We start from the raw sequence: 26,321 nt of genomic DNA, 5'->3' as shown, positions 1-26,321 counted from the left end.
CCCTAAGCGAGAACTGACCTCAAAGGCTCTTCCTGCAGGGCTAGCTTTCATAGCAGCAGAAGGCACCACACAAGCTCCCAAAGGAGGGAAGCATCCAGCATCCCTACCGAGTCCTAACACTCGAGAACCTCAAAAATAGCCAGCATGACACAATAACCTAAGGCTGCAGTGACACACATACTTCGGAATAACCAAGAGCTTCTAACTGGAGTGAAGGCTCACTCAACCAGAGGGAAATCCTACTTAGTACTGGAAGCCTACCCAACTACCCAGTGCTAGTGAAGTCGTAGACCATGGTGGCGAACCTACAACTGGCACTTTTTTTAAACCAGCAAAATCCCAAACAACAACAATTAGTCTTACTGGCACAGATAAATGTAGTTCTCACTCTCATTAAGGAAACTTCTTGACAGATGGAGACCACTACAGAAAACCACAACTGATAAGAATGCAGAGCTGGGAAGTCAGGCAGAAGCCTAAGGAAACACAAGGCACTTGGGACAATCACAATCGCCTGTGTTTGTGCACTGTAACTGGGACTACCCAAACTTTTTTTTCTATGTTAATACAGTCCCTAAAATTAAGATGGTAACACATCCACTAAAATGCCAAGAAAATCAGGAACAATACATAACATAGTTTGCAGTTCACATTTTAAACGTGATTTGGAACAACTTTTCTCGCCTGTACTTGCTTTATAAAAATCTAAACATCACAAAAGCTTCTGGGCAAAGGTCAAACGAACAAAAGCACTAAGAAATAGTCCTTCCATCCTTAAAATTGCGCCTGAGAATCGTGGCGCAACTCTCCTGTCCACTGGGACTGGATCCTGACCAGCTGGCACCTCCGACACCACTGAGAACAGTGCCCCCTCTGCTCACCTGCCCAGCATGGTGCTCTATGTCCTCTGCTCTGCTCTGATACCAGACCATCACCTTCTCCACAGTAAGCTGGGGCGTCCTGTACTGCAGTAGCTCAGGCTGAGCAGCATACAGGAACTCACTGTCATCCTGCAGGCTCGGCTCCACCACCATTCTGCAAATCATGATGGGAACAATTAATAACTGTCTGGAATGCTGCAGAAAATGAGAGATGGGGATGACAAGAGAACAAGTTAAAGAGACTGGGTGTCTGTGAGAGGGGGTTCTCTCACAGACCCCCTTGCAAGTTAATGGAACACTTGAGGAAATTTAACATTTTTCCACTGGTTTTCCTGACTTCAAAGTTCTGTATGGAAAATAAATCAAAACTACTATGCCATAACTCAGTCAGATAGGTAGTAACAAAGGCTGGAAGGCTTATAGAGCACACACAACTGGCTGCTTCTGCCAGCCCACCGATTCAATGCATGTACACAAGCCAAGCAGTTTTGGGTAGGAACTGTCCCGGAAGGATTCCAATTAGAACTGGAATTAAGCAATCTTGCTTAATTTTAATTTTTAATTTTAATTTCATTTCATTTTAATTTTAATTTTTTTAGTTTTCATGGAAATAAGAAGTGCACTTCATTTGTATTGACTGTGCACTTGTACCAGGCTCCAGCACTGCTCTTCCACAGCATAGGCCTCCTGACAGCATCCCTCAGCTGCAAGGATGAGACTTCCTAGAGGAGCCTACACGAGGATCACGAATTATAAGAACTGTTTACATGGGGAAGCATGGGGGACTGACTTCCAAGGTGAAGATTAACAAAAGAATAAAAATTAACCCAAGTTTCTCAAATGACCTTCTGGGTCATTCAAGTGAGCTGATACAACAGCAGACAACTGGTTAGTATGAGTATTAAACAGAGCGTGTGGAGCTCAAAACCAAATCTGAACAAATCCATCAGCAAAGGCTCTGAAACTCGTGTAGACTATTTATTCATTAAAATAATGGGGACGATAATATGCAAATATACAAATCGGGTCCTTAATTTTATTTACAGTCACTATGTTTTGTAGAGATTTTACAGCTGAGTATCTGCTCAGGCCCAGAGCCCATGATTGCTGGGGCAGTGTATCCAAATACCTGAGACCCTGCTACTGTGCATGTACCTCAGTGTGGCAGAGCTCCACACACACAGGAGCCCTTTACTCAGCCCCTCTCCTGGTGTGGTTAACATACTTACCAGAGATACCTCCCCAGTACTGCACACAATGCCACCCCACCCACCCTGGAAGCTATTAAATAGTTCTCATTTCAGGCAGGCAAATAAGCAGCAGCAAGGAGTCCCTGTGATGCTCTTTCCAGCCCTCCCTATTCACCCCTCACGCTCTTTGATAGAAATGCACTGCATTCTCCAGGAAGCATATGTGCAATAGAGCCAGGATTCTCATCTTTTCTAGCTGTTCCTTTTCAATAGACCTTGCTAAAATATCCAGCTCCATGAAACACTAAACTCTAGCACTCCCAGCTCTCTACTCGGTGAGCAATAGCTCTGCCCCCCCCTCTCCCTATCCCTCCCTCTCTCCCTCCCTCCCTCCCTCTTCCTCCCCTCCCTTCCCCTTCCCTTCAATACCCTAGCATCCATATTCCAGGTCATGCTGATTTTTAATTCCTTTCATGAAATGGGCTCATTCTCTTTTAAAGAACATATTCTTGATATTCGAGAATCTCACGGTGAAATGCTTTAGAGAACATTTCAATCTGAAAACTCAAACCCTTCAAATTCTAATTACTCTTAAATGTGTGTCCTCTATCATCTATGTCTTTTTAATGTCCATAATATTATATTCTAGCTCTGTGTATTTATTCTAGTTTCTAAGGGAACACCTTGATTCTACCTGAGTCTACCTTAGACTCCTATTAGTTTTTGTATACTACTGTATTTCTGAACTCCCCTAAGCAAGTTCTCTTGGTCCTGTTCCTATTGTCTGCAGTCCTATGGTATTAACTTAGGTTGTTTTAAGAAGTCCTTCCCCACATTCATGTTTTTTTGTTTTGTGACCACTAAGTTAACAAGGGCCATCTCTGTGGCCACGCGGTGGGTTGTCCCTTGGAACATGCCGACTATGATTTTTACTTATTTTATTTGTACAAATCACAGTAACTTGTCTCCTGGATTATAGTAGTTTTAACTTTTGAAATTTTCTACGTTTTGCAGGATGTCTCCTCTTCACTGTCACTGTTCCACTATCTGTATATGTGCCTGCTCATTTTGTTCCATCTAACAGAATCTATCCTCACATGTCCAGAAACCTCAATGGATGTGACAGGACCTGTTCATTTGTTAGCTCCACTGTGTCCAGGTAGTGCCCAAACTTTTGAGAATCTAGATCATTTCTCAAGAAAGAAAAGAAAAGAAAAGAAAAGAAAAGAAAAGAAAAGAAAAGAAAAGAAAAGAAAAGAAAAGAAAAGAAAAGAAAGAAAGGCAGAAAGGAAGGCAGAAAGGAAGGAAGGAAGGAAGGAAGGAAGGAAGGAAGGAAGGAAGGAAGGAAGGAAGGAAGGAAGGAAGGAAGGAAGATAGATTGATTCTCCAAATTCTACATGAAGGGAGGCCAGATGTGTAAAATTTCTAAGAGGCTGGATCTTTGGAGCATCGCATCGCTATCCCCTCTCCAGATGTACTTCCTTACATCCAGCAGCATGGAGGACTGATAACTCAACTAGCAGTCTGCAGGCCCAAAGGATAGATACCTTGTCTCATGAGAGGGCAGTAAGGAGAAGGACAGGTAAAGGGCCCATCCCTATTTCTGCTGAGTGGAGAATACAGGGATTCAAATGTGCCCTCTACTGGCAATGCTACCACACCTCACTCTATGCACACACATACTCCCCCTTGTGTAGCACTTGACATCTCCACATTCTGAGGCTTCTCTAACTGCAGTCTTTGAAAAATAAGAACTAAAATTTATCTAAGAATATATCTTAATGAAGAGTTGTGATAAAGATCATAGCTTAAACAGTTCTCTTTTAACAACTGGTACTTTCTCATTAAATTTTTAATATATCCAAAGTAATTAAGATTAGTTATTTCAAAACTCAACTAAAATACTCTGGACTAATGAATAACATCACATAGGACTTCATGCATCAGTTTTTTTATAGGGCCATCTATTGACCTATACTACAAAGAAAGGAAGACACCTTGTGCTGGTTCATACTAGCCTGCATTCCAACGCCTCGCACCAGTCTTCAGCTCGGTGTTTATGCTCAGCCCAAGGGATGATTGTCAAGGAGTCATTGTTCCAACTACAATTAAAAAACAAAACAAAAACACCTTAGCTTTTAAAATACAAACTACTTAGCTTCATAATGCATAGGACTAGAAATAAATACAAGGTATAGCCATGAAGATTATTGTTCATGCTACTCTAAGTGGTACATGACAGAGTGGAGACAGTATATACTTTATATAAAACAGTGCTCTTTTTTTTCATCTTTAAACTATTTAAAAGAAAAAAAAGCAGCAGTGAGTTAAAGGATAACATGAGTGTGTGTTCACTCACATGCCTAAAGAATGATCAAAAGCCTGCACTGTATGTTTCATTTCAATCATCCCAGTCCTATCTATCTGAGATTCCAGTAACTATGGAAACAGTCTATCTGTGATCCTAGTCCAGTAGTTCACTAGCTCTATGGGCATACATTAACCACTAAAATAAGACAGCAGATGAATACTAAGAAAGTTAGTTTTAACTTTGTTTATTATGAATGTCAATTTAAAGAGCCACATACAACTAAATGCTTATCACCAATCCCCAGAATCCATTTAAAGGGAGAAGTTGAGAACTCACTCCACACAATTGCCCTCTGATTGCCATATGTGTAACCATGTATACACACATGCACAAATAATGACATATGTTTAAAAAGAGTCAGCTTAAGTGAAGACAGAATGAGTGAACACAACATGTTAATACAGAGAGCCGTTTGCTATAAATCATCAGTCACAGAAAACAGAAGCTGTGTAGGGCTTTAAACATTGTCTGCAGAGTCCTCTTTAGCTCTAACAGCCACAGATCCATGTACAAGATAGAAACATGCTCAAGTCAGAATAAAGATGAAACTTTTTTTAAAAGAACTTTGAATAGCCTGGCTTATGCACTTCAGTGAAATGCTTGGGTTTGGGTTTGGGTTTGCTTTTGTTTTCACTTTTCTATCTGTGAATTGTGACTATCAATTGGGGCACTTTCCTTAAATGTATCACAGCCCCAAAGCAAGAACCAAATGCTCTTCTGTTGAGTCATGAAACAATTTCTACACAAGGAAGACTCCATAAACTGGGAAATGACACTGGTAAAGAGATTGGTCATCATATGAAAGGAACAGGAGAGAACTAGCGGGTTCGGTAGTGGAGGCAGATCTCCTGAGGTCGGGGAAGGAGTGGAAATGGCTCAGCAACAGCATTGTGCCAGCGGATGTTGCTGGAACAAATCAGCCAGAGTCTAGATCCTCCAACTACTAAATAAGCTGGTCAGATGCTATGCTAAAATCACAGCTTTTCAACCAACACATAATAGACTAGACTAGTAAACCAAGTGTCAAAGTCACACTGTGAATGTGTTTATGCTCAGATTTGTAAATTTTAAAAAGATTCAGATGCGGACACAGGACAAAAGCCCTAAGTATTATACTATTCATTTGTCATCAAATAGACTATTCTATTTCCTTTCATGTCAGAAGTATTTTGTTGCAAACTGCTGCAATGGGAAGTGAGAAAGATAACATTTTGGATGGAGATGATGATAATGCCCACTCTGCCAACTCAACAACAAATTAGTGCAGTGAATCGAGAACGAGGAGAAGAACTACATCTGGGCAGCTATTACAACGTTTCCAATCAAAGCAGACACGGTTCCTTAAGCTACAGAAATGTTTTCAAAAAGAATTTCAGAAAAAATACATCACAAGCTGCTATTTGTATTTTCCACATGGAGAATATATTAGAGTCAAGAGTTCTTCCTACAGTGCTTAGTAAGGGTAGGCCCTCAGCCAAGCAAGATGAATGTACAATGTACTCTAGGAAACTGTAAAACACTTTTATGGGCCTGTTTTGAATAAGATGGCTAAGAACCCTATTACTACAATAAAAATAAGTTCTGTTCAGAGGCCCACACTGAAAGGTAGACCTAGAAAGCCCTGTTAGTAATGATGTATTTCACTTTACTATCAAAGCAAAACTAGCTCCACTCCTTATCACTGACGCAACAATCAGGAACAACACTCCTCAATCATTTACTGAGCTCTCACTATGGCCCAAACGGTACACACTGCTTTTAATTAATGTGCAATACCTCCCCTCAGTCCTAGCAATCTAGCAAAGGCAGCTATATTATTTTCTTTACCTTCCAGTGATTATACATATACATGCATATATGTGTATATATATATAAATGTCTAGTCTAAAAAGTGAATTTTGATAAAACATGATTTATTTTCATATCTGATTACCAGTGTTTACACAATAAAAAAAAAAAAAAGCCACGCATGGCTACAGGCACATCTCTTAGACACCTCAGGCAGGGGCACCTTGAATTCAAAACTAACTGAACACCAAGTGCATCCTAGGTGATCCCCAGCTAGATAGTAAGAGTCTGTCTCAAAGACCCAGACACGGCAGGTGGCACCATTCCCTAGGCTAGTATACTGGATCTTATGATAACAAGGAAATGAACTGAGCACAAGCATTTATCGATCACTTTCTGCTTCCTGATTGTGGAGTCAATGTGACCAGCTGCCTCAAGCTCCTGCAACCTTGACTTCTCGGCCATGATGGGTTGTACCTACCAATTCAGAACCAAATAAACCATTTCTCCCTTAGGTTGCTCTTCTCAGAGTGTTTCATCACAGCAACTCAAAAAGTAACTATGACAGCAGGGTTTGTATTTATTTTGTCTACTGTTATATCCTTGGAAACTAAAACAGTGCCTGGTACTTAGCAGACTCTAAAGAAATGTGATTACTGAGTTAAATAATTAACAGAACAACAGAGAATTAAAAAGTCTTCTCATGAATAACATAAAAAGTCAGAACTATAATATGGCAACAAAAAGAATGGTCTATTCATAATAAAAGACATGTCAATGACTGATACAGGACAGACTTATAGATCAGAGTGAGGTAGGGAATGACACCCTCATCTTAAACTGATACAAGGCAAAGCTACACAGCTGGTTCAGAATGCCTGGGAGCATAAGTGCTTGGAATATACGTTTATATTGGCTTTAAGGATAGGTGGGCATTTCACTGTATGCCACATGGGGAGGGGAGGACAAGAACAGATCCATCTCTGAAGCTCACTGCTACAGTTCAGATGGAAAATGACCCCGTAGGCCCATACACTGATACATTTGGTCCCCAGTTAATAGCAACTGCTTAGAGAAAGCATAGAACCCTTTAGGAGGTAGGGTCTGCTGGGGAAAAAAAAGTGGGTGATGCATCTCTGTCTCTTTCTATGTGTCTGTCCCCCTCCTCTTCTCCACCATGATAAGCCCAGCTACTGCATTTATCCCCTCCCACCATAACGGACTGTGTGCAAGCCAGAATAAATCTTCCCTCTGTGCAGTGTTTCTAGTCAAGCTTCTGGCACACTGATGAGGAAAGCAACAACCTAGCCATCCTTCCCAACTCACAACAACTTACTCATGCACACGATAAACAGAATGAGATTTAGGGAACTTCACAGAAACCCTTCCACTAATTGTGCTTTCCTCTACACTTCTAACCATGGAAGACACTCGCCAATGACTCATGTGAAATTACAGTTCAAAACCCACTAGAAATCCTACTGCTGCTACCCATAAAAGAGCCAGCTGAGCATGGAGCCAATAAGCCAAGCTCTGGAACACAAAGTTGCACGTTCCTACACTTTCTTTGTTTCATCTTACTCTTTTTCATACTCCATTTGAAGCCCAAAACTTAAATACAACATTGCTACTGAAAAAAAAAAAAATACAAGTAGTAAGCTGAAATTTTCTCTTTACAAACCAATGCCTGCTTTTGTTTGACTTTAGGATTCTTTGTATTAAAGCCTTGTTCGTATGTTTTCTCAATAATTAACTATGCTGGTTTCATTTCAAGGTAGCATTTATCTGCCAGCAGAAAGGCAATGCTATAATAAGTTCTATTATACTCAATAATCCTCTCACCAAATACTTCTTGCACTAAATATAAATGTTTTCTTTCGAGCAAACAGTAGGAGAAACAGACTTCCAAAAGTTCTTTTGTCCACGTTATGTACCTGAGAAACAAAGGCTGAGAAGACAGTGAATTGCTACTAATTGCTACCTCTTATGCATTGGTTTCAAGATGTGGACTTCTATCCCTTTCTATCATTTAGCAAAGAAGAAAATGTACCAGTAAATAAACCCTCCAAAGTAATGATAATTTGGGTCCACATGTGTAACTCCATTGGGGTTGTCATCAATAAACAAAAGTCAAGTTGATCATATACCCAGCTGGAAAACATCACAAAGCTAGTTACCCCACATAGCACCAAGACAGAAAAAGACCTGCCCAAAGGCATCACTCCCAGTCAGGGCCTACAGAAAACTGAATTAGTACTTAGAAAGCTCCTAAATGACTCCAGCACACAGCACATGTTCAGTATTAACCTTTATGAACACATTGTTATTTTTCACACCAGCAATAAGGTTTTTCCTAAATAGTAAATACAAGATACATATGATTTTAGTTAACATTGCAAGATCTACTGCATGATAATCTATAACACCATATGATAATTTCTAAAAAAGGCCTGGTCTCCCTAACCAATGTTTAAAACCATGTATAAAAATGAGGTTTTAATTTTGAAATGACTTGACTATTTCAGAGTACTAGTTTGGAAAAAAAATCATTATATTTTAAGGAAAAGCCACAAAGTCCAGTTGGATATCCACTAACAAATTTCCCCATAAAAATCGGTTATATAATTAAGAGTATTCTATATATGATGATTAATATCAACAAACCAAGGAACAACAAAGGAGTAGAGATATCACTAGAATAAAACTAGTGTCTTCTCACCTGAAAAAATGTTCAGCATCCTTAATCATCAGGGAAATGCAAATCAAACCAAACCTGAGATTCCACCTCACACCAGTCAGAATGGCTAAGATCAAAAATGCAGGTGACCACAGATGCTGGCGAGGATGTGGAGAAAGAGGAACACTCCTTCATTGTTGGTGGGACTGCAAGCTTGTACAACCACTCTGGAAATCAGTCTGGCGGTTCCTCAGAAAACTGGACATAGTACTACCAGAGGATCCCAAAATACCTCTCCTGGGCATATATCCAGAAGATGTTCCAACCGGTAAGAAGGACACATGCTTCACTATGTGCGTAGCAGCCTTATTTATAATAATAGCCAGAAGATGGAAAGAACCCAGATGCCCCTCAACAGAGGAATGGATACAGAAAATGTGGTACATTTACACAATGGAGTACTACTCAGCTATTAAAAAGAATGGATTTATGAAATTTCTAGACAAATGGATAGACCTGGAGGGCATCATCCTGAGTGAGGTAACCCAATCACAAAAGAACTCACACAATATGTACTCACTGATAAGTGGATATTAGCCCAGAAACTTAGAATACCCAAGATACAAGTTGCAAAACACATGAAACTCAAGAAGAACGAAGACCAAAGTGTGGTCACTTTGCCCCTTCTTAGAATTGGGAACAAAACACCCATGGAAGGAGTTACAGAGACAAAATCTGGAGCTGAGACGAAAGGATGGACCATCTAGAGACTGCCGCACTTGGGGATCAGCCTCCAAAGGCAGACACCATTGATTGCATACCAAAATCTTGCCAGCAAGATTTTGCTGAAAAGACCCTGATATAGCTGTCTCTTGTGAGGCTATGCCGGTGCCTGGCAAACACAGAAGTGGATGCTCACAGTCAGCTATTGGATGGAACGCAGGGCCCCCAGTAGAGGAGCTAGACAAAGTACCCCTAAAGGGGTCTGTAACCCTGTAGACAGAACAACAACATGAACTAACCAGTACCCCCCAGAGCTCGTGTCTCTAGCTGCATATGTAGCAGAAGATGGCCTAGTTGGCCATCATTGGGAAGAGAGGCCCCGTGGTCTTGCAATCTTTATATGCCTCAGTACAGGGGAACACCAGGGCCAAGAAGTGGGAGTAGGTGGGTAGGGGAGTGGGGGAGGAGGTTATGGGGGACTTTTGGAATAGCATTTGAAATGTAAAATAAGAAAATACCTAGTTTTTAAAAATGTGAAATAAATAAATAAATAAATAAATGATTCATTAAAAAAATAAAACTGGTGTCTTCTACCATTTCCACCTCCAGTCCAATTAAAAAAAAAAAAATAGCCCCTCACCCTCTACTGTGAACAACTGCTTCACTGGGAGCCCCTTAGCCTCGCTATGTGCTCCTCAGCATCACCGTGAGCTCTCCGACCTCACCGTCTGTTCCTCAGCCTCACTGCGAGCAGCTCACCTTCACTGGGAGCATTTCAGACTCTGCTATGGTCAACAGTAGCCCTGTGAGTACTTCAGCCTGTCTGTGAGCATTGTCACCATCCACTAAACACCACAGAAGTGCTTGGAACTGGGGTTTCCAAAAGTACCTGGCTAGACAGACAGGATCAGCCCCACTGAACTCTAAATTAGAGAGCAAACCGCCATCTTTCCACATCCTCCACCAGGTCATGAGCCAGTCTACATATGCCATGGGACTTTTCCATAGTTTCCATGCACAGTATCCAAAATTATAAGAATAAATGAAATGGATACAAAACGAAGTAAAATACCTTAATGTATGTTTTATTACCAAGTATGAATTTGATTCCTGATAGAATGCTATTTCTTATTACAAATATGTTTAAACAGATTTGACTATATCAAAAATTGGAGAAAGTGTCTCCCAGGGTTATTTATATGTTAATTAAATATAGTAAGATAAAGACAAACTGCTGTTACTGACAAGTATACTTTGGAATAATAATACAAAATAAATATTCAGTCTATTCTTGTGGCTATTCAGGAATATATCATAATAAATATTTTTATTAACTAGTAAACATGTTAAATAATTTCATATAATTAAGTAGAAAACTTACTTCCATGTGTTAAAAGTACAGAATGAATATGTGTGTGTGTGTGCGTGTATGTATATGTGTATATATACACATACATATAGGCATAATACTTGTACATAAAAATATCAAAATAATAATATTTTTTTTAATTCTAGCATATGAGGTCTGTGTACAATGTTGTAATCTTGGAAGCCTATTCCTATGATGCTGATTTTCTCTGTAGGATGCTTCAGCCATGTCAAGCCTTTTGTTAGTGAGACAAAATGCTACCATCTACAAAGTCCATGCTAGAAAACTATACCTTCAGTTTATATCTCCCCACCAAGAGAATCTCACACTGTTTTAAGCATAAGTTGGCAATTTTCTGTGGTTGTAGTCACAGCTATACTTGGGGCACATAAACACAAAACAGCAGTCATCCAGGCAGATACATCATTTCCCAGATCCATGAATACTTCTCAATGGCAACCAGCTTCCTCTTCCAATCCGTACATCAGATGCCATTCCAACCATTCCTGGAATATCGAGTTTCCATCAGGTTTCTGTGGCCCTCCTCCTTCTATGTCCTAAAGCTCACAACCTGAAAGTGTCTTGATGCTGGCTTCTGAATGGAAGGAAGCTCTTCTGTTCCTGCCAGTGCCGGGGTTTAGCAGTATGTTGCATGCATCAGTTCACACAAATGCTTGATTGGCTGCTTACTTTCCATCACTGGACCAATGCCTCTAACCGCATTTCTCTCGCATGCCCTGCAGTTTCTAGTTTCTTTGATGATCTGCACAATGCAAAGACTTTTAATAATGCATGTTCCATAATACACCAGAATTGATAACTCACTATTTTCTTATTCTGGAATATGTGCTCTATATGTATTAATGAGATGGAAATCCAGACTAATAGAACACAGGAATTCTCTATTTTCCTTCCAATGTTTCTGAAAATGAACTTAACCCAGTAGGAAATCTAAGCCACTAAGTATTATACAGTGTCTCAGAGGTACAAAAGGCCAAACAAACCTTAGTAGAGAACTAACTCTCTGTTAATAACTGCCAACAGCGGGCACTTGGGCACTGTCCTCTGTGGCTTTTTCATGTACCTGTGTTGGTTAATTTTGTCAGTTTGATATAAGCTGGAGTCATCTGAGAAGAGGGAAGCTCATTTGAGAAAACTCTCCCATCAGAGTGGAAAGTGGTGGAGCATTTTCTCGATATTTGATAACTGATGTAGAACAGCTCTGCCCACAGTAGCAGCAGCATTCATGGGCAAGTATTCCTTCAGTACGTAAAAAAGCAGGCTGAACAAGCCAGCAACCAGAGTTCTTCATGGCTTCTGCTTCAGTTCCTGTCTCAAGGTTCCTGTCCTGACTTCCTTGGATGGAGAACTACAAACAGTAAGAGGAAATAAACCCTTTTCTCCCCAAGGTATGTTTATTCATGGTTTTTAATCACAGCAATAGAAATGCTAACTAAGCTAGCACAGCCCTGCCTACCTTCCATACCACATCAGGAAGGACTAAGGCTAAAGTCAGGTCATTCACAAGAGAGAAGCCTGAAGTGCCACTAAAGAAGGTAAGGCAGATCCTGAGTTTTAGGTACCCTCAGCTGTTACTTCCACAGACAACTAAGTCATCCAGTTACTTTTTCAGCAGTCATCATTCTGAAAAGATGTCACAGGAAGAGAAGGTGGTAAAATAACAAAGTCTAGACAAAAATAAAGAAAATTATTTAAATGTTCTACAGATACTAAAATTATAAAAAATAAAATGTAATGAGTATCTCTCTTAAGCAAACAAAGATCCTACAAAGACTCTTAAGAAATGTCACTTTGGGGCTTTAAAATCAGAGTATAAACTGTAAATATTGTAGCAAAAATGACAAATAGGTAAGGTAGCTGATAAATAAAATGATACAACACCTGTAACAAAGAAAAATGTAACTTCAAAGCTTTACACAAGTGACATTTCATCAACGTCAAACATGCCTGAGGATTTAAGAGAGATGATATACATCACAAAACAGGACGCTTTGCAGCCACAAGACTGATAAAAGTTGGATCTCTCAGAACTGGCTAATCAGGAACTAGAAAGACAGCCCAGTGGTTTAGAATACTCACTGCTCTCACACAGGACCTCAGTTCAGCTCCCAGCGCCTGTGTCAAGAAGCTCATAATTGTCTGTAACTCCAAGAGATCAGACACACCCAGCCTCCATTGGCAAGCACACCCTACACATACACACAACTCTACCCAACTGAAATGAAAAATAATTCTTTGCAAAACTACTGGCTGACCAGAACCATCCCAACTTGACCAGTGCAGTGTCTCCTCTACAGGGAAGATCTGGGCTTACATGCTGCCACCCACTATGATGAGCAGTCAAGGTCACTTCAGCACCTCTCCTGAGTCTCTCCAGTTACCCCACCAAGAGCAGTCTGGTTGAAGTGGAACAGAAGCAGGCTCATGGGACAGACAAACAGATGCTACAAGCAAGGGCTAGACTGCCAGACCTGGCAAGCAAACTGTACGGTCCTCAAAACCCTTCAAATAAATACCGGCAACTTTCCTTAGGACACTTTCTGGAAAAGAATAGCGATATATCCAATCTGCCCATACAAGAGTCCAGATTAATGGAGTACCCACTGTCTAAGCCATGATCCACCCACTCTGGTCAAAAGACAAAGCACAAAGATCAACATGGGAAGTCTCAAACACAGAAATGATCAGAAAACTCCAGCCTAAGAGCCCATTAAGGGATAGCGCAGCCACACAGGATCTGCGCTCAGGCAAGGTCTCAGTCACAATCAATTCTGCTTGGTACATTACTTTGTTCTACTCTGTTTCAATCCCTCAGCCACTGTCTCTCTAAGACTGTATCCCCCAAAGGGCGCGGGCTAGCCTGGGAACATGGCAGCCAGTCTCAGTCCTCAGCTCTAGAACTGACTTAGCTCTGTAAGTGTACTGTTCTCTGGCGGCCTGCTTCCACTCAGCCTGGAGCTGGAGCTGGAGCTGCCCTCTCCCCTGTGCTTCCTGCTCTCCCATCACCCACTTGTTTCTCTCCTATTTTACCTCTGTTGCTCTAATATTAATCCCTATTTATCCTTAGCTGATTCTCTTTTCATTCCTACACTCTGTAACTAAGAAATCCCTACAAGCCATTCTCTTTCATACACATGGAGCTTCCTCCAGTCCCCTAAGCACACTTATAGCCTCTTATGTCAATGGAAGGATCAGATTTACACAGTCACTCTTGTGTTGTCTTTAAGAAAAGCGAGTGTGCCTATGTCATGCTGGCCTATAATCCCAGTACTCGGGAGCCATAGAAGCAGGAAGTCACTGCATGCCCGAGGCTGTTCTGCATGTCCTGGAGGCTGTCTGTAAGGTGACTTCCAGTCAAGCATGAACCCTTAGTGAGACTCTTATCTCAAAAACCAAAAAAAAAAAAAAAAGCCCCTTCTTAGAATTGGGAACAAAACACCCATGGAAGGTGTTTCAGAGACAAAGTCTGGAGCTGAGATGAAAGGATGGACCATCTAGAGACTGCCATATCCGGGAATCCATCCCATAATCAGCTTCCAAACACTGACACCATTGCATACACTAGCAAGATTTTGCTGAAAGGACCCAGATAGAGCTGTCTCTTGTGAAACTATGGCGGGACCTAACAAACACAGAAGTGGATGCTCACAGTCAGCTATTGGATGGATCACATGGAGGATCCCAATGGAGGAGCCAGAGAAAGTACCCAAGGAGCTAAAGGGATCTGCAGCCCTATTGGTGGAACAACAATATGAAATAACCAGTACCCCGGAGCTCTTGTCTCTAGCTGCATATGTATCAGAAGATGGCCTAGTCAGCCATCATTGGAAAGAGAGGCCCATTGGTCGTGTAAACTTTATCTGCCTCAGTACAGGGGAACGCCAGGGCCAAGAAGTGGGAGTGGGTGGTTGGGGGAGTGGGTGGGAAAGCGTGTAGGGGACTTTTGGGATAGCATTGGAAATGTAAATGAAATAAATACCTAAAAAAAGAAAGAAAGAAAATTCCCTACCAAAAAAAAAGTAAAAATAAAAGAAATAAAAGGAAATATTAGTGTCTAGGAGATCACGAGTGGTACATGAGTCCCCCAACAAGTGGAGAGGGAGCTGTCTCTAACCCTTGTCTGTGGATCTTGTTCCTGTAACTGGGCTGTCTTGTCTGGCCTCAATGGGAGCCAATGAAACAAATCCTGCAGAGACTTGATGTTCCAGGTTTGGGAATGCCCATCACTGGGTATCACTGGGCCTACACTCTCTCAGAAAAGAAAGGGAGGGAGGGCTTGAGGGTGGGGACAGTGATCAGAAGGCAAAGTGAATTAATGGGGGAAAAAAATGTGGTAATTCTGGGACCTGATGTCTACACAGGCTTAGGGCACAGATGCCCTGTTGTGACCATTTCTCAGACATCCTAGCTGTCACATAAAGAGTACTAGTCTAACTAGTGTACTCTGAATTCCTCTTTGTGTCTCTGGGATTTCAGTCAGAGAAGGGGCTGTGCAGCAGCAGAGGCTGCAGACACAGCAACGTCCCTAGTCAGTTTCTGAAAGAGATATCTAATTCCAGCACACACTGTTAGCCCAGGCATTGTTTTTAGTCAGAAAACAAGTCATGTGAAAATGACCCTATTGATGTGTTTATAAAAAGATAAAGATAAAGGGGGGGGGCAGGGGGATATGTTCTATGGGAGTGTGGTGAGGTATGTCTCAGCAGGTCCATGCCAAGGCATCCCTTCCCCCTGAGGGATCAGCCACACAATGGCTATAAACTCGATAAAATAGTTTTTTCAAGGCATGGGGAGGGGAGTTAGGAGGATAGTAAAGGCAGAGAAGGCAGAGAAGGCAGAGAAGGCAGAGAAGGCAGAGAAGGCAGAGAAGGCAGAGAAGGCAGAGGGGAGGGGAGGGGAGGGGAGGGGAGAAGAGGGGAGAAGAGAAGAGGGGAGAAGAGAAGAGAAGAGAAGAGAAGAGAAGAGAAGAGAAGAGAAGAGAAGAGAAGAGAAGAGAAGAGAAGAGAAGAGAAGTAGTAGAGGCCAGCCAGGAGCACATGAAGAGAGGGGGAAAGGGAATGGGGAAGGGAGGGAGGACTGAGCAGGAGCAAGAAGGGAAGAACAAGAGAACAAGAGGAAGGGACAAGCAGTCCCTTTTTATACTGGGTCAGGCCTACCTGGCTTTTGCCAGGTACCTGTGGGGTGGAGTTAAGACAGAATGCTAACCCCTATCTTCATAAATATATTTTTGCTCATTTTAACTAAGTTTTAAAAGGTTATTTTTAAAAATGCAAGATGTCTACATTAGACACACACACACACATATGTATACACATACACACAACCATAACTGATAAAACAGAGTAACATACCAAGCCTCTGGCAACAAAACAGCATATTCGTGTGGAGAGGTGGTTTCTGGGAAGTTAGAGAGGATGGCAAGGCGATGAGGGAGCAGATGAGAGCCATGGTATGTCAGCAGGATTTCCAGGGCTTGGACATTACTCTCCTGTAGGAAATGCAAGGCACAAGTGTCTACTATGAACCTTAGAAGTAAAGGACTGATGTTTATGACAACATTCAAAACTTTACATACAGTTTTGATGAGTTATTTTGAAATATGCTTCGTTTTTCCTTATTTTCATTTTTCTCAATCTAACATTATAAAATTATTTATTTTAAAACTCTAATGGTGATATTTTTAAAATATAATTCCATTTTCTGTACAGTTGTTAATATTATAACAGAAAGGAGAGTGTAACAGCATATGCATGCACTAACATTAACTACACAGCTCAAAGATTTAGTGTTAATAACCATAATTACTCTATTTGCAAAAAGCAATTACCCGAGCATACGTTCTTGCTGAGAGAACAATATTCTGACTTCTGAACTTCTTAAAAAATTCAGCATCATACCTCTGTTCAGATGCATGTAGCGCCCCTAGGATTTCCTGAGGGAAACAGTGACAGTAAATAGGCTTCCAAATATGGTGACAAGAAAATATGAATCTCTTATACCTCTGCCTGCCAAAATAAATAAGACCCAAAATAGTTTATTCCAACTATCAACTGTTAACTAAAGCACTTTATCTTTTTAGGAGCTATACTTGTTATAAGTGTTATTAACACTTAAATAGATGAAATGGTAAAAATTAAATTGATCTCTATAGGACAACCCCAAACCACCTGATAACAACATATAAGCAATGATTACCATGGCTACTATTATAGGTACCTACCACGTCTATGTGAAAACACCAGATGAATTTGACTCCTGTTGCTGAGTGATAGTAACTGCAAGAGGCCCTTTCATTCACTCGGAAACACACATGGACTGTGCCCACCACATCCTAGGGGCACTTGGAGAAGCACTGGAGATACAGCCAACAGTACACTTGCCCTGCCTTCACATAGCTTACTGCCTACTAAGATGTGAACCAAGTGTATCTTTTAAAGCATTTGGGCAGCACCAGAGATCTCTGAGCATATCAGATGATATGAAGAAATTGCTGTGAATTTTGTTAGAAATAATAATGTCATCGTTCTTTTTAAAGTCCAGAGACTACCCCATTTGGGCATCCATCCCATAAACAACCACCAAACCCAGACACTATGGTAGATGCCAACAAGAGCTTGCTGACAGGAGCCTGATATAGTCTCCTATAGGGGCTCTGCCAGTGCCTGGCAAATACAGAAGTGGATGCTTACAATCATCCATTGGACGGAGCACAAGATCCCCAATGAAGGAGCTAGAGAAAGGACCCAATGAGCTGAAGGGGTCTGAAGCCCCATAGGAGGAACATCAATATGAACTAACCAGTACCCCCCGAGCTCCTTGGAACTATACCACCAATCAAAGAAAAAACTTGGTGGGACTCATGGCTCTAGCTGCAAATGTAGCAGAGGATGGCCTAGTCAGTCATCAATGGGAGGAGAGGCCCTAGGTCCTGTGAAGGTTCTATGCCCCAGTATAGGGGAAAGCCAGGACTGGGAATGGGAATGGGTGGATTGGGGAGTAGGGGGAGGGGATAGGGGATTTGTGAAGGGGAAACTAGGAAAGGGGATAACATTTGAAATGTAAATAAAGAAAATATCTAATAAAAATATTAAAAATATAAAAATGAAAATAATGTCTATATTAATTAGAGATATAAACACATGGTTTAAAATGGTAAGATTTCTGGGATTTTCATGGAAATATTTTAGTAAAAGGAAAGGCATGTGTGTGGAAATAAAAACAGGAAGCTGTAAAGGTGGCACATGTGGAAAATGTTTGAGGTTGTAAAAGAGTACCTCTGGGTTCACCACGCTATGCTCTGTGAATCTCTTCAAGGTTGAATTTTTTATAATGAAAGGCTAAAAAAAATTCTGACAAAGTTAAAATGGAAGTGTTCAAATGGAGAGTGGGTACTTCTTATATGTGCTGCTCCTTCCTAATCAATTACAAACTTTCACAGGTTTTCTAAACATCCAATATCTTCCTCAAATACCACTCTTTGATGAAAGCATTCATTTTAAGCTGGAACTATCTGATGGAACCTCAGCATCCAACTCATCAAAACTGCAAGTCTGCCTACATCTGCACCAATGATTCTCCTTCCTTCAGTGATGACCAAAACAAGCACGCTGCTTAACCTTCCATGTCTCAAAGCTGCACCCATGTTCTGGACCCCATTTCAATTCTTCTATCATCATGAAAGTATGCCTTTCTTTTTTTTAACTGGCAGTGGCTTGTTTTGTGTGTCAACTTGACACAAGCTAGAGTTGTCTGAAAGGAGGGAAACTCAATTGAGAAAAATGCCTCCATAAGATATAGCTGTAGGACACTTTCTTTATTAGTGATTGATCAGAGTTTGGGGGTGATGCTATCACTGGACTGGTGGTACTGGGTTTTATAAGAAAGCAGGCTGAGCATGCCATGGGAAGAGAGCCAGTAAGTATCATCCCTCCATGGCCTCTGCACCACCTCTTGCCTCCAGGATCCTGCCCTATTTGAGTTTCTGTCCTGACTTCTTTCAATGATGAACAGTCCTGTCCTCCCCAACTTAGTTTTTGGACATGGTGTCTTGTCACAGCAATAGAACCCTAACTAAGACACTTCCGTTGTATAAATTTCTCCCACCCCTCTACTTGCTGGTTCCCACTAACATCTAAACAATGTCCCTTCCTCCCTTTGCTATACCAACACCAAGCAAGCATACATTCTCAAGGACATGCCCTCCTCATTCATGCCCTAGCCTGTATCTAGCACTCCAGTTCTCAACATTAGCTCCTAGCCAGTGAGACCTGCCTATGCTTCCTACTTATCTCGACAAGCTACTTACTGCTCTAAGGTTTCATCGTCACAAAATAAGGATTGCAGTGATGGCCTCAAAGGGCTGCTGGGAAATTACCAAATTATAGAGACTAAGTCTATGGGGCAGTGGATGACAGACTGTGAAGGTAGTTTTGAAGAAACTCCCTGTACACACTTTCAACAGGAATTTACAAGGTCTGCAGTGAGTCAAATACCATGCTGATCTCCAGAATTACAAAAACAAAGAAAACAAAACTCTGACCCTCCGGTGTCTTATCAATATTTCTTCTTTTCTTTTTACAAACTAGTTGATGGTAACTTCCTTATAGAGGTCCCTTGGGTATCTCCAGGAAGAGTTCAATACATTTCTCTCCTCTGCTTCATCAGTTCGTCATACTGTTACCATCACTTAAAGTCTGTATGCTGAGGATTCCATGAAAATCGCTGCTCATGTCTCCCTACATCCAGCAACAGCATCATACCATAGCTGGCATGTAGGAAGTGCCTAGGTTAAATGTAAATGAATTCACTTTTACTTTCTGTATATGGAATTAATAAAATTAGCCATGCTTGATGACGGAAATGCAAAGCCTGCCTCTAGCACAATATACCTACCAACATAACAGCTGAACAGTCTCACAAGAGAGTTTTAATAGCCAAGTTCATCCAAGCCATCTACTTTCTAAAAGGTTAATTTCCAAAAAAGAGTGGTCTCAGAAGTATTTTAAAGGTCAGTATCATAATATATAACAATACACTTGCTAATGTCATACGGAGGATAGCAATTCAATAGTCAATGAATAATGAAAGAAAATTAAGTACACAAACTCAACATTGCTAGTATCTTTTCTAAGATATTATCATCCAATAAAATGAAAATGAACTATGAAAGCAATGAACCACACTGTACAGACAAAGGCAGTTCTAAATATGTTTATTCTTAATATTACCTTAAAATGTCACAGAACCAAAATGAAAATAATATGCTTTAAGGGAATATAACCATCCAACAGCTAAGCCAGTTGCAGCCAATGAACTCATCAGGAACTCTCCCTAAGTTTCTCATCTTACATTATCTGCCTGCCCTTAACTGTGGCACAAAGAACTCAGCTCAGAAAAAAAATAGTTTTAATGTTTTCTTCTCCTTCTCTCCAACTCCACCTCCTCCTCCCTTGTTGTTGTTGTTGTTGTTGTTGTTGTTGTTGTTGTTGTAGACAAGGTCTCACTATGTGACCCTGGCTATCCTGAAACTTACTATGGAGTCCAGGCTGGCCTTAAATTCATGCCTGTTTTTTTTTTGTTGTTGTTGTTTTTGTTTTTTTTTTTATCCTTGATGAACAAGGGTAGGGGTAGGGATCTAATTTCATTTTCTACATGTGATCTCCATTTGGAATTACCACCTTTTCCTTTCGAGTTTTGTCTGATAACATTTCAAGGGGTGGGGAAGGGGTGGGGAATCCAAGACTTCTGAGTTTACATGCATGACCAGAAGTATTAAATATCTTCAGCATTCTAGGGCTGCTCATGCCACAGGCCAAAGGTGAGGCCATATAAGAGAGGCCCAGTGGACTGAAGGAGGGATGACCTCTGAGGCCACACTTCAGGTCAGAACCTAGCTGTGAAACCTGAAAGCACAGGTATGCTGCCCAGCAGTGTGATGCCTGCCTCGCACACATGAGACTGAGTCTCCTCAGATGGGAAAAGAGGAAAGCTGAGCAACCTCAGGTAAGAGCATCATATGAAAAACAGGCAAACAAACTGACCAACCCATTCACGGCCGCTGAAAGGCCTCTCACTTCCACTTAGGGGTTTTGTGAGGGAGGGTTTTGATGGTTTTCGACTTCTGAAATCAGGTCATATTACACAGCCTAGTCTGCTCTCAAATCAACACAATTCCTCTACCTTGGCTTCTAAAAACTTTCTACCATTCTGAGCATGTTTCTTCCATGTTTCACTAAAATGGGTAAGAATATTTGTTCTATAAATATTGAAGTCAGTATGTCCTGAAATTGCACACTAGAACCAACTCTGTGCCACTCCCTAGAATACACACGGAGTCGATTTAAAGGGTTGTAAATTTAGAGAGCATATGTGTAAACAGGTAAAGCCTTTTTATTCTCTAGTCCAAGAAAACAACGTTTCAACTTTTACAACTTTCAGTTTTTACCCAAACCCTTGTACTAAAGAACTTGACTTTTCAATAACTGAATTTTCCCATATAAATAACATGAAAAACTAAAACAGGAGCCACTAGGACAAGATGGCATGTGTAAGCCCAGATGATGTGCATCACTGGAGGGCTTACGTCATTCCTTACCTCATATGTCGCAAGACGATCTAAGAAGGTTAATAACTTCAGTCTACAACGGCACAGTTCCTTTTGTTCCAGGGTCAACCTATGCGGAAGAACTCAATTGAGTTGCTTACATTTATACATACGTGCTTCTGTTCACTGACATATGCTGTCTATCTGAGGCAAAAGAGCATGAAAATAACCTGTGTTCCCTTCAGCTTGCAGCTCTTAGAACTGTATGTAAAATCATGAGGGCTAAACAAAAAGTGTTCAAGCTGCTGAAGTAACTTAGTGACTCACACTAGTAAAGAGCACAGGGAAAGGACCAGAGATTCTATTTCCCAGTGAGCAATAATAAATGACTCGCTTACTTTGAAAAGTTCACTAATTTAAGCAGTTCGCGTCTCTTCTTAAGCTCTTCCTGCCGTTTGCTCTTGGAAGGCTCTTTGTCTGGTGGGGAAAGCTCCTCATAGGCGATGCTGTCAATGTCTATGTCACCCGGTAAGGTAAATCTACACAGAGAAAAGAACTCATTTGATTTTCATTAAGTTGTTTGTTTGTTTGTTTGTTTGTTTGTTTCTTCATGTAACGGAAGGCTACTTTGTCCTACTGTGAATATTTATTCAATTAAGTTAATGTCCACCAAACAGAAAAAATATCTTTTTAAAATTCTGCCAAACAGCATAGTTCATTCACTGTATCGACGGGACAAGTAATGAGGATAAGCAATGACCACAGACATTTAAAACATAGAAAGGACATCGACCTAGGGAAGCAGTGCACATGGTTAGATCGAGGACACTCACCCAATGTAAAACAGGTTTTAAAATTCGAATCACTTCTGTCTATAACCTGTCTATAATCCTCTTTTTTGGTGGAAGTAAATGATTAATTTAATGCATTTCTAAGGTTTGAGCTGATAGTCAAAGGATGTTACAGCACATACAGAGATGGGTGATGAATGGACTTAATGGGAACTAAAGATAGACCAAGATAATTTCGGGTTTTGATCTGCACTATTCCATCTTGTACAATCACAGGAAGTTCTGTTTGGTAAGTCTGCAGAACTGTCACAAAGGTGCAGCTTTTCAGGGACCTTCAGTTCAGAGTACCTTTGTACACTGTGGACTTCTCATCATGTGACACATTTTCATATTTATGATGAGAATATTCAACATCACCTTGTATATTTCTTCTGAATGGTACAGTACAATATGAACACCAACATGCATTCTGTAAATCTGCCTGGGATTCAGTACATCTCAATCTATCATCTGCCTCTCCTTTGCTCTTCCTCAGGCTCTGGTACCCACTGCTCTGCTCACTGGTTAAAAACATCAGCTTTCTCAGATTGCTCATATGAAGTAAGTCCACATATCGCTTCAGTTACTATACTTCATCTTGTGACTGACATTCACTTCCATTTATATTGCTACAAATAATAAGCCTCTGTCCATGTTTTTTAAGATTTTTTTTAATTTTCTTTTATATGTATGTATAAGTGCCTGCATCCATGTGTGTGCATCATGACCACATGTGGTACCCATAGAGCCCAAAAGGCAGTGTCAGACAACTAGAACTGAAGTTACAAGCAGTTGCAAGTTTGTTTGTTAAAGGTTTCCTTACTTTATGTGTGCGCGCACACAGATGTACATGAGAGTTGGATCCTCTGGAACTAGAGTAAATGCAGTTGTGAGGGGCACAGTGTGGATGCTGGCAATCAAACTCAGGGCTTCTGAAATAGTGACAAGTGCTTTTAACCATTGAGCCATTTCTCTAAGCCCCAACTTTGTGATTTTATGGGCAAAATGATTCTACTATTCAATTATGTAAATGATCTGCTTATTTGTTGATGGACATCTTAGCTGATTCTGTCTTAGCTTCTGTGTCTTAGCTGTTTTAAATAGGGGTATACATTTAATCTCCTTAATAAAGTGTTTTCATCGTCTTCTTATGAATATACATTAACAGAATCCCTGGATCACATGGTATTTCTCTTTTTAGTATCTTGAGGAACCTACGTTTCATTTTCCATGATGCTTATATCAATTTACAGTCTTACTAAATTGAGCCAGAGTTTCTCTTTCTCTGTGTCCTCACTAACATTTGTTAACTATTATCTCTTTTAGAACAGCCATAGTAACTGGATTTAAATGATAAGTTATCATGGTTTTGATTTTCATTACATAGAAATAAATATCACATTATTTATAATCTTAACATATTATAAAGTGTTAATCTCATTTAAATTAGTTAATTATCAAGTATACAATATCATTTATATTTTATCGAAGTCCCAAATGTCTGGTAAGCAATACTTTGACAACAATTTAAAACCATTACTATATTACTACCTGGCGTCTGGACAGTGTTACTGTCTGAGGGACTTTCCTAAGTCAAGTAAAGCCAGAAGGTTCTGAGTATGACCCTATAGGTTGCTAGTGCCACGGAGCCCCAGCATCTAATTAGCCTGAGAAGACCAGGTATGCCTCAGCTTCAAACCATTGCCTACAAATATATTTAACTGAAAGGGAAGATAGTAGCAGTCAACTGCAACAGCTTCAACAGTGTGCTCAACATCTGCCTGGCCCAAGGTTGCAGCCTCAGCTTTCTCCATGTCACCTTTGCAGTGAGCGCAAACCTTCAAAACCAACCTGCCATCATCCACACCCTTCCCTATGGCAACAAGAGCCTCCAGGTCTGTGCCTTTCAAGCCATACTGCAGCAGTTCCTTGGCAGCGTCCACATTCTCAGGAACTCTCTCCAAACACTCATGGAGAACCCAAGACCGCTTCTTGATTTTACTCTACATACAAAGAGAAATAAACAGAGGCATTTATGGACAGATTGTACCTTATAAAACCTGATGATCGCTTTCTAGAATTATAACTAGACAGAAGGTATTAGCACCATTAAAAAGAACTAGGTCCTAGGCAGCGCCTTACAAACCACTAATTCATTTCACTATTGTTCACAGCAACTGGATACAGGAAGTGTGATTCCACAGGATTTTGTTTTCAGGTTTTGTTTGTTTGTTTGTTTGTTTGTTTAAATTTTCATACAATCTACTTTGGTCATGTTCTCCCCATCCCTAGCTCCTCCCAGGGGCTCCTCACATCCCTACTGAAACCAATTTCATGTTCTTTCTTCCTCTCTTCCAGGGAAGCGGGGATGAAAAATTTAGGTTTAAAAAAAAAAAAAAAAAAAAAAAAAAAAAAAAAACATGAAAATGAAACAATACATGCAAAAAGGAAAGGCAGGGAAGGCATGAAGTCCTTTATGTCTTGTTCAATCTCTCCTGGCCATGCAGCCTGCCCTGGAGTGTGGCTGACATTCAGTGACACTCCACTGGGGAAAAGACTGATTCCCCAACTCCCAGCAGGTAACAGCTTCTTGGTTAGGGGAAGGACTCTGTGTCCACTTCCCCTGCTCAGTTCTAAGATCCCCTGTGGTTTGGACCGGTGCAGGTCGGGTGCATGCTGACACAGCTATTTGTGAGTTCAGATGTGAATCACTCCTGTGGGGTCTAGAAGAACCTTATTTCCTAAGTCTTAATCTTAATTTCCTAAGTCTTAATCTTAGACTCTTTCCTCCTCCTCTTCCATAGGACCTGAGTCTGAATTACAGTAAGGCTTGGTGGTGTGGGTGCCAGTAGAAAGAAGCTCTGTGGGTCAGGGGTCAGAGGAGTGAGAATGGGCAGGAAGAAATGAGTCAGAAGGGCGGGCAAGCACTAAAGAGCCACAGTGAAACACAAAGCTCCAGTACTCTTTTCTACAAGTATAAAAAAGAGCTTTTGTAGGTACCTATAGTTTGTGTCTTGGTTGTAAAATAAAGAATATAAAGCAGAGAGGTAAAATACATTTTGCCCCCTACGGTAGTAAGCATACTTAGCTTTAAAACAAACTCACACACCACAGTTACATCTTTTTTGACTATAAAATCTATCACACAGTGTGAAGCCAACTCGCTCATACCAAGTCACGATCTGCTGTTCTTCAGAAGGACAGAGGTCCAACACTTCACTTCCAATTGCTCCTCCGTCTCCAAAATCTGATGTGCCCTCTTCTTAGTGACCTGATGGTTTACACCCCGTATTTCTTTACACATCCTACTATTACCTAAACCTAAAGACTTGTCTAAATCATCAAAACATAACGGCAGGAACACTAGCCCGCTTTCTTACATACCTTTCCTCTTCCTCCAGTCTTCTTCTACATCATCTATCATAAATCCATCACTTCCCTCAAACAAAGCCAAGTGATCACAAGTTTTCCTCACCCACCCAAATGCAAACCAACGTTCTCTACTCCTGTTTCCCAGTGTTCAATACCATAACTCACCACTGGTTGACTTAGTAGAGCTGACTTATCCATGAAATGCTTAGTGGGCATCTGCTATGCTTCAGGCACTAACGTGGACACGAGGACAACCAACTGTGCCTGAGACAGATTTGCTTGTCACCTTCTGGGCCATATCACAGACATAATTTGCTCATTCTGCTTGCACTCTTGACAATATCCTCTCTTCTGACTGGAAGAGGCCTAATTTTGAATTTTTATTACAGAAAGCCTTCTTTATCGTCGCTAAGTCTATAATGATGACAGTTGTCACTGAGCATTCCTCTGGTGTGGTTATGTACAAGCTAAGCATGAGGCCCTCCTTTTCTCCATGAGCTCCACAGCAGCAGAAACTGCCTGTGCACCTCTAGTTATGCCTCTATCCTCTTATTGC

The 26,321-nt window shown here is 40.8% G+C and overlaps 1 protein-coding gene across 4 annotated transcripts in view; it reads right to left on the bottom strand.

The window, feature by feature from the left end:
• Positions 1-26,321, bottom strand: part of Nbas (neuroblastoma amplified sequence) — a 295,155-nt gene that overhangs the window by 206,692 nt on the left and 62,142 nt on the right. For all 4 annotated transcript variants that reach the window (XM_021178926.1, XM_029484416.1, XM_021178925.2 and 1 more), the window contains exons 17-23: positions 24,245-24,396; positions 21,962-22,102; positions 21,615-21,693; positions 16,848-16,952; positions 16,372-16,508; positions 4,090-4,173; positions 882-1,035 (exon numbers count right to left, since the gene is read on the bottom strand). In XM_021178926.1, the coding sequence (XP_021034585.1) occupies positions 882-1,035; positions 4,090-4,173; positions 16,372-16,508; positions 16,848-16,952; positions 21,615-21,693; positions 21,962-22,102; positions 24,245-24,396 (852 nt within the window). The remainder of the gene's footprint in view (positions 1-881; positions 1,036-4,089; positions 4,174-16,371; positions 16,509-16,847; positions 16,953-21,614; positions 21,694-21,961; positions 22,103-24,244; positions 24,397-26,321) is intronic.

Source organism: Mus caroli, chromosome 12 (assembly GCF_900094665.2).
Source record: "Mus caroli chromosome 12, CAROLI_EIJ_v1.1, whole genome shotgun sequence".
Classification (NCBI taxonomy): Eukaryota; Metazoa; Chordata; class Mammalia; order Rodentia; family Muridae; genus Mus; species Mus caroli.
This window is presented reverse-complemented; position numbering and strand designations above follow the sequence as displayed.